At 50.2% G+C, this 13181-nt stretch overlaps 1 protein-coding gene across 1 annotated transcript in view; it reads right to left on the bottom strand.

Moving 5' to 3' along the window:
• Nucleotides 1–5031: 5031 nt before the first annotated feature.
• The window catches only part of WNT5A (wingless-type MMTV integration site family, member 5A), a 20171-nt gene continuing 12021 nt past the window's right edge, over nt 5032–13181 (bottom strand). The window contains exons 5-6 of the mRNA XM_010851931.1: nt 13158–13181; nt 5032–9781 (exon numbers count right to left, since the gene is read on the bottom strand). Of these exons, the coding sequence (XP_010850233.1) occupies nt 9323–9781; nt 13158–13181 (483 nt within the window). The 3' untranslated portion in view covers nt 5032–9322. The remainder of the gene's footprint in view (nt 9782–13157) is intronic.

Below are 13181 nucleotides of genomic sequence, written 5' to 3'. Positions count from 1 at the left end.
CGGAAGGGGCTCGGCCGCTGGGAAAAGGTCCCCGCGGCCTCTCGGCTCCCCGCGCCCCGGGAAAACTCCATCGCTAACAGTTACGGTCAGCCATTTAAATCACATTACACTGTAAGTGGATATACAAATTGTCAGCCCTAATGAAATTTAGAAGGAAGCAGTGGGAGAGGTGAAAACACTTAGAACTGGTTTCTTGGTTTGCGAGACCCGAATTCAAGTGGTTTACACCGCTCGTTGAGAACGTGCTCAGAGTGTGGTTTTCCTGCCGGCGCGTGGAGGCTCCAGGCAATCTCGGTGCAGCCTCCGGAAGGTTCGGCCTGGATGACCTCGGGGTCACGTGGAGCAGCTGGAGGCACAGGAGGGTGTCCTCTTTCTCGCACCTTGCGGAAGGCCCGGTGCCCAGCTGCGTGCGGAGGAGCGAGTGTGTTGGAATAACTCAGGAGCCATCTGCCACTAAGTAATTGCCCCAGGCTTCTCTCTCCAGGGCGAGAAGGATCCCGGCAGACAGGAGGGCTTGCGGGTTAGGATAGTAAGATAGGAGCTTCTGTTTAATGAGTGGTCACCGCTCGCCTACCACTAGGCGAACCCTTTCCCCGGTGATCCTCCCCGGCCCACTGCCGTGCACAGGGTTGCCCCTTTCACAGACCAGGTAATGGGAGCTCAGAAAGGTCGAGGCTCTTTCCCAAGACTGTGCAGGTGGTTCTGATTTCGAGGCTCAGAGTTCTCCTGCACCGCCACCTTATGCCCACCAGGGCTCGCAGCAGGGACCTGTGGGTGTGAGACTGTGTGCCCCGGAGGAGGACACGTGCCACTGACGTGCTTTCCCTGCGTCGCCCAGTTTTCATTTGCATTCTCTTTCCACATAATGGGGTTTGAGGCCTGGTCTCCGGCTCCACGTGCCTTCAAATTCCTGGGAGAAAAGTACCAGCAGGAAATCAAACTCAGTCATGTGACCCTGACCAAACTCTTGTGCACATGTCAGGAAGTAAGGCCCAGAGAAGGGGAGAGATTCGTCCAAAGTCACACAGCAAAGTGGAGCAGAGTGGGGTCACCATCCACACGGTGGAAGTCCCATTGCTCGTGGTAAAGCCAGCGTTGGGGTCTCCCTGGCCTGGTTCATGTGTGGAGCAGAGTGGGGTCACCATCCACACGGTGGAAGTCCCATTGGCTCGTGGTAAAGCCAGCGTTGGGGTCTCCCTGGCCTGGTTCATGTGTGGAGCAGAGTGGGGTCACCATCCACACGGTGGAAGTCCCATTGGCTCGTGGTAAAGCCAGCGTTGGGGTCTCCCTGGCCTGGTTCATGTGTGGAGGGGACCCTTGCCTGACCCACTCCGGGGCCTCCTTGCACAAGCGTGTGAACTCGGATGAAGGACTCTGAGGTGGTCTCAGCTTGAAAACCAGGAAGAGGGCCTGGGTCAGGAATGAAATGTTGGGTTCCTAGTGTTTCTAGCCTGCCATTTGTCTCTTCCCAGTAACCCTGAGGCGCTATTATCTTGGGGATGGAAGTAAGGGCTCTGTAATCAGAGACCCAGCTTTGCTTCTGACCAGATCTGTAGTTTTGGGCAAGACACTTAATTTCCTGGGGCTTCTCTTTCTTCTGTAAAATGGAAAGAGTGACCCTTCTTTTTTTGTCAGATGCCATGAAATCAAACAGTCATGTAAAGAAAATAAACTTAAAGAAATAGCTTAAAAAAATAAGCCACCCAGGACGTGTGTTCAGGAAAAGGGAGGAATTGCTAACAAAGCAGTGGTGTGAGCTGCACAGGTCTTTCTGTTCATACTTTATAAACAGAAACCGGAGGCCCAAAGGAAGCGCAGTTGGCCCAAAGGCTTCCCATGAGGGCACAGTTGGCTACCTGCTGCCAGCCAGGTGGGGTACAGTGCAGGGTGTACCTGGGGTTCAGGAGCCCAGGCTGCCCTCCTGTGCCCCAGGATCTTGCTCCGTAAAGAGGAGGTAGGTCCCCACCCTGCTCGTGGTACAGGTCTCTCCTAAGACATGGGAAAACATTCCTTGGAGTTTCCCAGGGATGGGGGAGGACTTGGCACGCCTGAGCTGAGGCCGAGCCCATCCTGACTCCCCACCCTCTGCTTCCCCAGCCTGAGCCTGATCAAGAATCTTCAGGAGCCCCCTCCCAGGGCCTCCAAGGAAGCACCCTGCAATTTGCTGAATCAGGGAGGCTCATGAGTCATCAAAAGCAGGGTGATAGGAATGTGGCTGGTTTCTTGCCATGCTGGAGGGGGTGATTGCTGCCACCATGACTGCCGTTCATGCTACTGCCTGAGGTCCGATTTGGTGCCACGCCGCTTACTTCCATGATTAGCCATCCTCACTACACACTGTTGCATCATAGCCTCGTGACCCACGTGAGAATACTGAATGAAGCTCTGAGAAGTTAAGTAACTGGCCAAAGGACACACAGCTCAGAAGAGCAGAGCTTGGAACCAGCTTTTCTTGACTCCAAAGTCTTCGTCCTACGCACTGCACCGTGCTGAGGTTGGTTGCTGTGAGAGAAAGGAATCCTGTCTCAGGTGCTGTCACAGGAGAGTGGGCCTCTTGGACTCTTGGCCTGTGAGGGAGACTGTCTGAAGGTCTTCAGCAGCTCCTCACAGTTGGTGCGGATCTTCGCACTGTGGCTTCACCACTCTTCTCATTGAGAGGTGGTGTGTGCTTCTCCATCTCTTTGAATCCGGGCTGTGTGTGGGCTTGCTTTGGCCAGTAAATGCAGCGGATGTCATACACATTCACGCCTCCACGGCCACTGGAATTGGTACTAGGAACTGCCTCAGATACCAAGATCCAAGGATGTTTGAGTCCCACAGTCAGCACCCTGTACCTGTGGATGCAGAGGGAGGACTCTAGTGGAACTTTGGAGCTTCCAGCCTCACCTGCAGGGGATATGGTACCACAGTGTGAAAGAGCCCAGGGCGCCCCTTATCCCTGAAGATAAGAGACCGTGTGGAGAGAAAGGCCCAACCAACAGCCAGAACCAGCTCTTGGTGTGTATGAGAGGTCGTGTAGGATCAGCCAGCCCCTTGCCCATCTGCCAGCCCCAGGTGAGAGCAGCGGGACACTGGTGCCCTGCAGCTAACCTGGCCCATGTCGGTGACTTGCAGGACCATAAGCGGATACAATGGCTATGGTTCTAAGCCACTAATTTTTGTATGAGTGTGCTGTGTTATTCAACAATGGACAAGTGGTAAAGTGAGTGACTTGACTCTTCTGGTCTCAGTGTCCTCATCTGTAAAACGAGCCTACACTTGTCAGAGAGGGTGAAGCTCAAGCCTGTGAGTCTTGAGGCCCTGAGTCTATAGCATGGGGTTGGCAGCATCGGCATCAAAGGGTCACCACTGGGTGAGCAGCTCTGGTCAGGGTCTCTGAGGCAAGAGGCGTGTGGTGAGCCCCTCCGAGGGTACGATGCACATGGCAACTTCTCACAATTACTTGGGCCACAATGTCATTAAAGATGATATTGAGAAACTCTGACTTAAAAGGAGAACACTGGTGAAGACCATGGCAAGTCTGTGATCCTGCGGGCTCAGTTAGGTGACAGAAAGACTGGCCAACTGGACACACAGCCTGGACGGGTGGGGTGGGGGCCGGGCAGCGGCTGCTGGGGTGCAGCTGAGTGTCCCGTGCTGGGGACTTGTGGCACCGTGCACCCAGGTGGCCAGTTCTTCCCGTGTCGTAGCCAGAAGTGCACACTTGAATGTGAACATACTCATCTTTCAAGTGCTGGCAACTAATTTGAGTATTTTTTTTTTTTACTGTTTTGCCGGTCAAAGAAAACACATCTGGCAGCACACAGCCAGGGGGCCACGGTGTGAAAGCTCCCCCAAATGCTCAGAGGGCCTTCCTGGCTCTGAGCTGGCTGCTGGGGGTATTGTACACAACAGGGCCCTGCCCTCCAGGGTGTAGACTTTCCAGACTTCTGTCCTTGCTAGCTAACCGAGAGCAAGGCCTCACCGTGGACTCGAACCTGCTCTCAACATCCCGAACACGGCAATTCTTATTCACAAAACCTGCAGTATAACATTCTCTCTCTTCAAATACAGGTGTGCAGAGAGGTTATACAGCTTCCCACAGGGACAGCGCTAATGGCAGTACCAAGATCTGAACCCAGGAGTCTGGCTTCAGAACCTATGTATATTTTTTTAAATATTTATTGGTTTGGCTGTGCCAGGTCCTATTTGCGGCACGTGGGCTCCTCCATCCTTGGTTGTGGCATCTACTGGAGATGCAGAGCCTGTATTCTCAGTCGGGCTGCCCTCTGGAGGGTGCTGCAGCCCCGCGCTCCACACAGGGAAGCTTGCAGGGGACTTCTCGGGCTCAGGAGTCACCCCGGGCAAGCACCCGTCCGCCGTCGGCCCTCCTTCCCCGTGTGCTCAGAGCCTCAGTCCCTCTATCTCAGGCTGTGCTTCTCAGCTGGGGGCTGATTCCACTTCCTGGGATACAGGGTCCCTGGTGTCAGGAGACATTATTGCTTGTCACAAATGGGGGGCCCTCCTGGCATCTCGTGGGTAGAAGCTAATGATGCTGCTAAACATTGCACCCCCAAAATAAAGAATGCTCCAGCCTCAGATGTCAACAACACCAAGGTGAGAAACCTGCTCTCAGCAGCTGGCTGGCAACCATGGCAACATCCAACCGGGAGCCAGCAGAATATTCCAGGTGATTCAGTCTGTTTCCCTAAGACTTTGTTCTCTCTTCTCAAATCATTCTTTCTTCTCTTGCCCGGGAATGTCTTCATAATCCGATGTCACTGTGCTAAATGCCTGCAGTGTCTAACGATCTCCCAAATACAACTCTCTTATACATTAGTAGCAGCAGAACAAATAAATGGTGGGGGTGGCAGGGGGTGGGAAATAGCTGCAGGCAAAAAGATCCACGATAGATCCTTGAAATCTGACCATAGGATGTACATGCCTGAAATGTGGATATTTGTTCTGGATTCTCTGAGCCATCATCAAGCCCACATTAAACTTCAGTCGTCATGAACACCATTGCTGCCAAACATAACACGTGACTGCAGATTTCATAAAATGATTTTAATAGAAAAGTAGTACAAGATATGAACAAAAATAAATACTCTTTATCTCATTTCTAGCCCAGCAAATAGTACACTGCACATAAAACTGATCTACAATGCAAGTTTCCTCATTTCTTGTTTGCCTCTGAAATACAGAAACAGCATGTTAATTAAATCTTCTAGATTAAAATTGATACATTTTTAAGAAAAAAATCATACCAACCTTTAATCATTCATTTTTTTAAAGTTGGCTCACAAGATGCTGTTTCTCTAACATAAAATATTATCCAGTCATCAGAGTTAAATATAAGGTCTGTGTGAATAGGTGAATTAGAAGACTCTCTTACTCAGTTTTAATTCCTGCATTGCTGTTTCCAATATTAAGAATGCATTTCATTGTCTTACTTTCAAAGTATAGCATCTGCATCTGGCTCTCACCAATCCACAGAGAGGGGAGAGTAACAAATACTTTTTAAAAAAATAAATATTTTAGAAGTATATTTTACAGTGATAATGCAGTATTGCAGACCTATGCCTTGGTGTGTATTTGCATCATATACATATCCTTCAAGTTATTAGTCCCTTTTCTAGCTGTCTCTATTTACATTATGGATCACTCACTCTTTGGGGGTTGCTTTTGCTAACGATCTCTAGGAGTCAGCCCATGACAGTTTCTTATTTGGAGTACTTGTGCTAACATGTCATCTTTGATTCTGGTGGCTTGAATAAGGTCTTACAAAAACAAATTGAAAACTGTATTGGAAAATAGAACAAGCAGAGGGTTTGTGTGGCCTACTGAACAGTGCCGGTCTTGGGAGGTCAACAGCTCAGAGAACTGAACAGATACACTGGACTAAAGCTTAAAACAGCCTTCCTTTTACTTAAGCCCATAATTACTATTTTGAACATAGCTCCATTCGCTGCTGCCTGTATATAAATTTTTTGCTAATTTTCCTGTATTGGGAAGATCTTGAATGCAGTCCAGGATGAGATGGAAAAAAAAAAAAAGCTGACGCTCCTAAATCGAATATATGTTTTTGCAATAAGGAACACTGGTCAATATACAACTGAGGAAAACCTGAAACAGATGTGAGTCCTAGAACCACAAGCGTTTGAATTTGCCCAGAAATGCTATTTTAAACACTCTATATGTTGGTCTACTGTTTTTTTGTGGAATAATGCATTCTTGGCATCCTTAAAAGGTTTCAATATGTTACAAGGTTATCCAGAAAGAAAAAAGCAAGGGGCTAACATATCAATTTGTGCGTCGCGGCCCAGACTCACTGCGCCTTCAAGAAGCACGAGGGCCCGTATTAATTGCACTTAACACAACGAACCTTCAGTTTCCTTCATTCTCTGCAGATTGAGGCTTGCTTTTCATAAAACTACTTTCCAAGGGGCAGAGACACTCCATCCACAGAAAGTTCAAATAGAGTGGTGCACTAGCTGCAATGGTGAACACAAATACACTTTTTTTGCACTAAAATTCTGTTCATGGATAAAAGCATGTGCCTTTTCAGTTCTTCTCGGAGATGCTACAACACCAACACGCTCTGAAACAATTAAGTTACATGCATAATGCTCAAAGAATGTGAGCAATCCTATAACCAGCTTTAAGCCATCTGCTTGATTTTTTTGAGGAACATATATAGGAAAAGAGAATTCCCCTTTTGTTCTGTTACATATAGAAATCTTTTGAAGCTCCCAAATAATTTGGTTTTGGTAAAATTCTCCACTCTTCTATTTTTCTAACATGTAGTCACCCCTAAACTATCCCTCATGTTTTCTCAAAAACTCTCCACATGAAGTATCTGAAGGACAATTGAAACCACTTACCAATATACAAGTAATATTTTATTTTATATTCTATCTTCCATTTGGCATAAGCCTTTCGATGTTTTGTTTTTGAACCAGTGAAATATACAAATCACACAAGACAGACATATGTACATTAAAAGTACAGAATAAAGGCCATAGAAGATATACATAATATCTGAATGACAAGTAGAATATTTTACATTAAATAGTTTCTTTTAAAAACTAGGATTGTTAAACTCAACTCTCTTCATAAACATGAATCACTAGAAAGGAACAAAAAATCTGGTTTAGCAAATAAAAAAAATTACTTCATGGTTTTTGTATAATAAAAACCAAAAAAGTGACATTTTAAACTAATTAGTGCTTTTTACTTTCAAGATCTTTTGCTTGCAATTCACTGCAGCTGGGAGCAGGGGGAGTGACTATCCTTGTGCAATAAGAGCCACAGGTGGCCGGGCTGACCTGAGGGCCACTGAGCCTGTGAGGGCTGCAGAACGTGTGTCTTCCCAAACTTCTACAACAGCACAAGTCTGAGATGAGAACACAGGTGATGGTACTCTTTGCAAAGAGGTGTCCTGGTTTTTTGTTGTTTTTGTTTTTTTAAACTAGCTAAAGATGTGAGCTGGATTTTCCCTGGGGACTCGGTAGGTGCCCTCAGGTCTAACGGGCACCAAGTTCCACCCTGCAAAGTGAGCAGAGGAAACAGAAATGCTGACATGTGTCCTCTTCATTCCCACCTCTGTAACGAACAAGTAATGCCCTCTCCAGCAAGCGTGCAGAAAACGAGGCTGGAGAACCAAGGGATGGAGCAGGGGAGACCAAAGAAATCTTCAAACCACCACACCCACGACCAAGACCTTCCAGACTCCTCAGAAACACAGCTGCTTCACGATGCTCAGCATGCAGTGGCATCAGGGCCACAGCCTGAGCTCAACTTAGAAACCGTCGGGGAAAATCCCACTTGGATTGCAGTGGAGGACCTCAAGGCTCTAGACCGAAGAAATAACCCCAGAGTAAACTGTAAATCCAAATCACTGGCTGCACTGAGATATATTTATATATATATGTGTGTGTATATATATATATGTTATGTACAAGAGACTGAGCTATCAGGCACCACTGAACCAACTGTTCAAGTCCACTGGGAACAGTTCTAGGTACACCTGCGGAGAAGCGGAAGCATCAATGGAGAGTCTGAACACAGGATCGGAAGGGGGAAATGCTGCCACACCTCTGTGAAGGCCATTCGCCAAGTGATGTCATGAAAACATCGAAAACTACTGTTCCTCGAAATAAAAGTTGTAGGCGGAATAAAATCCCTAAGTAGCGAGCTGTTTTCCAAGAGGAGCTCCTAGGGTTTCATTCCCTGTCCTACAATCAGAGGGGACCCTGCGGAGCTCCGCTTGGAAACGCGGCCGCAGCGCAGCAAGGCGTGGAAGCAGAGGGGGCGCGGGGTCAAGGAGGGAGGGCGGAGGTCACTTTTTTCCCTCAAATAGGTTTTCTGCTTTGGTGCAGGGCTGAACTGCACACAAGTACCTTGAAGTTCAGGTTGAGGATCTGTGAATGGAATTCATGTGTTTTCACTATTATCATTTATTAACCAAGTATCCCTAAGAAAATTACAGTATATTTTCCTTTATCGCCAAGCCAACCTCCCTGCCCTTCTCCAAGCAAAACGTCTGGTACCAGAATCATTCAGGGATCCTTTTCCAAGTGGATAACCTGATTCTCACAACAGCTTTGAATGTTAAATCAACTGACTCAATAAAAGGAGTTTTTTGTGTTTTAATGTCTAGGGCTTCTCTCCCTGCTCCCCAGGTTTCAGTAGCTAATAGAATGGACCAGCTGTAGATGGAATGCTGGAGGACAGTGAGACATATGATAAACCTTCTTTCTTGAAGGGATATGAGATTCTTGTTCTCAAATTTTAAATACATTTTGGAAATATTTCAGGCTGGCAGCCCCTGGGAAAGAGGGGGGTGGGGTTCTCATTGTTTTGTCTGTTTCTCAAGACCTTCCGGCTTCCCCAGACCGCAGAACTCCTTTTGCTCCCAGGCGCTGGGTCATGCATAGCTCTGGGCCACCTCCTTGCAGTGGGGTGCTACCTGTCCCATGCGATAGCTGAGACAAAGAGAACAATGTTTCCTTGACCTCCAGATGTGCACACATCTCAGCAAGGGCATGTTTTATCCCCCCCATCCATTATACCATCAAAACAAGTCTTGTCTTACCTTTTCAAAGATCCACAAAATAAATATTTTCTTGGTTCCCAACCCCCTTATTGCCAAATAATAATTATAATATTATTAACCACAGAGTTCTCAGATGGGAACAGGGGGAAAAAATGGTTCCGGTTGCAATTCTTAGGGATGAAAAAAACATTAAAAAAAAAAAACCCAAACAGAATCACTGTACTTTCTATAAATAAGTGGGTCCTGGGAGCGGGGCCGGGTGACGGGCAGGCGGCGGGGCGCCCGCTACTTGCAGACGAACTGGTCCACGATCTCCGTGCACTTCTTGCACTTGACGTAGCAGCACCAGTGGAACTTGCAGTGGCAGCGCTCGGTCTGCACCGTCTTGAACTGGTCGTAGCCGCGGCCGCAGCACATGAGCTCGCAGCCGTCCATGCCCTCGGACGTCTTGTTGCACAGGCGGCCCTGCGTGCCCAGCGAGCCAGTGCTCTCGTTGCGCACGCAGTAGTCGGGGCTGGGGTCGATGTAGACCAGGTCCTGGGTGGTGGGCGAGTTGAAGCGGCTGTTGACCTGCACCAGCTTGCCCCGGCTGTTGAGCCGCATGGCCGCCGCGCTGTCGTACTTCTCCTTCAGGGCATCACCCACCTTGCGGAAGTCGGCCAGCTGCAGCCAGCACGTCTTGAGGCTGCACGAGCCTGACACCCCGTGGCACTTGCAGGCCACGTCGGCCAGGCTGTACACCGTCTGCGGGGAGAAGGGGACAGTCAGCGGGGGGCACCCTCACCTGGGAACCCAGACCCTGGTCACCAGCTCAGCCCGGGCCACCTCCCCCTCGTCCTCCAGACCTGGAGGCTTTTGTGGCCTTCTTTAAAAATGAGTCTGTAAAATAAATCGGTTCTTACCCCTCATTGTTGCACATCATCATAATAAACTACCTGGTTTTGAATGGGAACAAGAAACAAAATTGTTGCCTTGGCTTCTTTTTTGGAAGCAGGAGACTGCCGTCAGGTCTGACCTGGACTCCTGTGAGCAGCAGTCTGTGAGGGAAGCACCCCACCGCCTGCGTCTCAGAGAAGGAAAGTGAAGCCCAGCGAGCTGTGTTAGCAGCCCAAGCACTGGGAAGGAGGGGCCGTGACCGGAACCCAGGCAGCTGGGCTCCAAGCTCACGCCATGGGCGCCCAGCTGGTAAGTGGTCAGGGTTCAAATCTTTCCTCACTCTTACTGTTCATACTGCCGTGGGGCGAGCCCTGTCCTAAGAGCCTCTCCACTCTCATCTCATCAAATCCTCCCAGCACGGTTGTAACCTGCGCGGGACTGGACGAGGGCCCAGTGACGCAGAGAAGGTAAGCGGCCCAGATGGTCACACAGGCTGGATAGAGGGGGACCGGGCCTGGATTTCAGGTACCTTCACTGCTGCTTCCTGCACAGCCCCCACGCTCTGCACAGGCTGAGCGCGTCCACCGTGGACCCAGACAGACACAGATTCTGTCCTGCCCCTGAATTTAGGCAAGGGCATCACCATTCTGGGCCTCCATTCCCATCTGCAAAGGGCACTGTGGTGGTGCCAACCTCACGGCAGTGTTACAAGGGTGAAACCAAGACATGCTGGCTTGAGGTACTTAGCAGGCAGGATGCAATCAGCAGACCTGGTTTGCAGGGTGACGAGGGCATGGTGCTGGGCCCTGCAGCAGCAGCACCCAAGGGTCTGGGAGGTGGCCGCTGCCCATTTACAGTGCTGGCTGCCCGGGGCTGTGCCAGTGAGCCTCCCAAGCCAGCACGCTGCTGGCAGCGGCCTGTCAGGACCTGGAGGCCAGAGCCGTGCGAGGCCACTCCTGCCCCAGCAGCGACCCTCTCCCTCCAGGGCTTCAGAAGGGGCTTTCCTCAAAGGGGAGCTCAAGCGTACCCCCTCCACATGAAGGGTTTCAGGGCCGCAGCTAGGCTAGTGTGGGAAAGAGTTTTGCAAATGTATTTAACCTTCACTCCCCTTTGAGGAGAATCAGAAACTAGATTTTCTTTCTAGGAGTCTAATACGGTTTCCTGACCGAGTGTCCAGCTTTCCTCCTCTCACCCCTACGATCCTGGAGGAAAACCGTCTTCTCTGTAACCTCATCCACCAGGATCAAGCATAGTTTGCTGCTCCAACTATAACATTTCCAAAAAACCTATGTACAAATGCTCATGTTAAATGAAATTACATCGAATGTGCTTTTCCCACTCTCCGACCCCTCCTGTCTCCCCTTGGAAGTCCCTTGACCTGCTCTTCTTGGTTGCTAAGCTCCTGTGATTTCTCTCCATGAGAGAAACCGAGGAAATCCCCAAAGAAGGCTGAAAGCACCAGAGAGGGACATAGTGGGTCCCGAGTCAGCCATACCTCTGTCCTGGAGGCATTTGTGGTCTGAGACGCTGGGTGCCCTGCATGCAGATTAAGGTGATGTGTCCTGGGTAGAGGACAGGACCGAGGTGCTAGGCTCCCGAGACAGTGGGGTAGCCATGCCCACTCCAAGGCCTGGGCCGGCTGCAGGGGGCAGAAAGTCCACCCCTGGTACAGGCACCCCAGCAAAGGGGAGCCTCAGAAAGGAGTGGCCACGCTCCCCTGGAGCAACCATCTGACCCCTCAGGCACCACAGGTAAGATTCTGCAGAGTTGAGTCCTTCTGTGGTCCCCCACATAGTCAAGATCAAAGCTGAGAAGAAACAGGTTACCTGGAGGGATCTGGGTTACTTCCACTTTCCTATGTGCTCTGCTTCATTAGGTCTAGTGACTCAGTTATCATCTATCAAGCACTTACCACTGGTTGACACTGAACTCAGCCCTTCGGTTGAGCCTTATTAATTAGAACTCAGAAGTGGCCAAGTGTTAATAACAAGGTTCAGTCTACTGTATGACCCCAGTGAGTCCTTACAGCAACCCCAGGCGACACTGTTACTGTCCATCTAACTGGTGAGCAGATGGGGCAACGGACGCTCAGAAACAGAGCAGGGTGTTAACCTAGATTTCTTTAATCCCCAAACCTGCAGCCCTTTACCCTCGAGCTGCAACGCCCTAGTTTAAGGGAAAAAGTGCCTGGGCTGACAGCTCCATCCCCTAATTCTCTGCCCTGCCTGGAAGTGGTTCTCCAGTCTGTTTCCCGCCTTTCACGAGAGGGTGTGCGGGGCTCTCAGGTTCCTTCCTGTCCCCTGGATGTTACTTTGTGATTACCATTCCTGTTCCTCACCCCAAAATACAGAAGAGTGAGATCTCTGACCAGAAAGTTCCTGGCACCCACCTTGGGTTCTCGAAAAAAATAATGGCCCTGGTTTTCAGTGCTGCCAAAGTCAGGAAAAGTTTTCACCCCTTCATTTTAAAGCAGCCATAAAGTGCCATGTGTTTAACCGCAGGAAAAAAGGGTCTTTTTAACTATTGTGAGGGAGCTTTTCACAGCCCCACCAGGGGAAGGAAAGAGTGAAACGGGGGATGGGGTGGAGGGGCGGGCTGCCTTGGGAGGACTTTCTCTCTGGACACTTTCGAGGCCCTCTCTCTTCCTTCCATGGGCCTGATCGTCAGACCTACGAAATTCCACCCGGTTGGTTGGAGAGTTATCCTAGAAAAGCTCTTTTTACAAACCCTCAATCCATCAGGCCTGCTGTCCCAGGACACAAGGAGGGGCACAAAGAGGGGAGGAGGTAACCCGGAAGCTGGGCGAGGGCTTGCTCAACTGGGCACCTACTTAAATAAGTAACTCCCTCTCCCCAATTTAATCTTAATCGCAGCCACAAACTTGTTCCAGGGAGGAGGGCTGCGAACCTAAGCAGCATGTTTAGCTCTGGCCTGGCCAATTGCGCTGGGGATTTATTAAAGAGGCGGAGAAAGATCTTTCTCAGGCCACTGCAGGCGCCCCTTGGCTAGAGCTGGCCACGGCGGGCTGCTTCCGCTCCAGGAGGCCTTTCTGGGGTGTGCACCCCTCTCCAGGGAGGCCTGTGGGGAGCTGGCTGAGGGGAGTGGAAGGACAGAGAGGAGCAGGCAGGGGGAAAACAGACCGGAAAAGCTAGGAAGGGAGGCGGAGACAGGAAGAGAGCCGCAGAGACACAGGGAGAGCCGGGAGCCCCGGCCCCTCCCAGGCCTGCGGCTGACGGAGGCTCACCCGGCGGCCGGCCTCGTTGTTGTG

The sequence above is a fragment of the Bison bison genome, unplaced genomic scaffold, assembly GCF_000754665.1.
Source record: "Bison bison bison isolate TAMUID 2011002044 unplaced genomic scaffold, Bison_UMD1.0 scf7180017864304, whole genome shotgun sequence".
In the NCBI taxonomy this organism is placed as follows: domain Eukaryota; kingdom Metazoa; phylum Chordata; class Mammalia; order Artiodactyla; family Bovidae; genus Bison; species Bison bison.
Note: the sequence above shows the minus strand (reverse complement) of the source record. Positions and strands in the feature narration are given on the sequence as shown.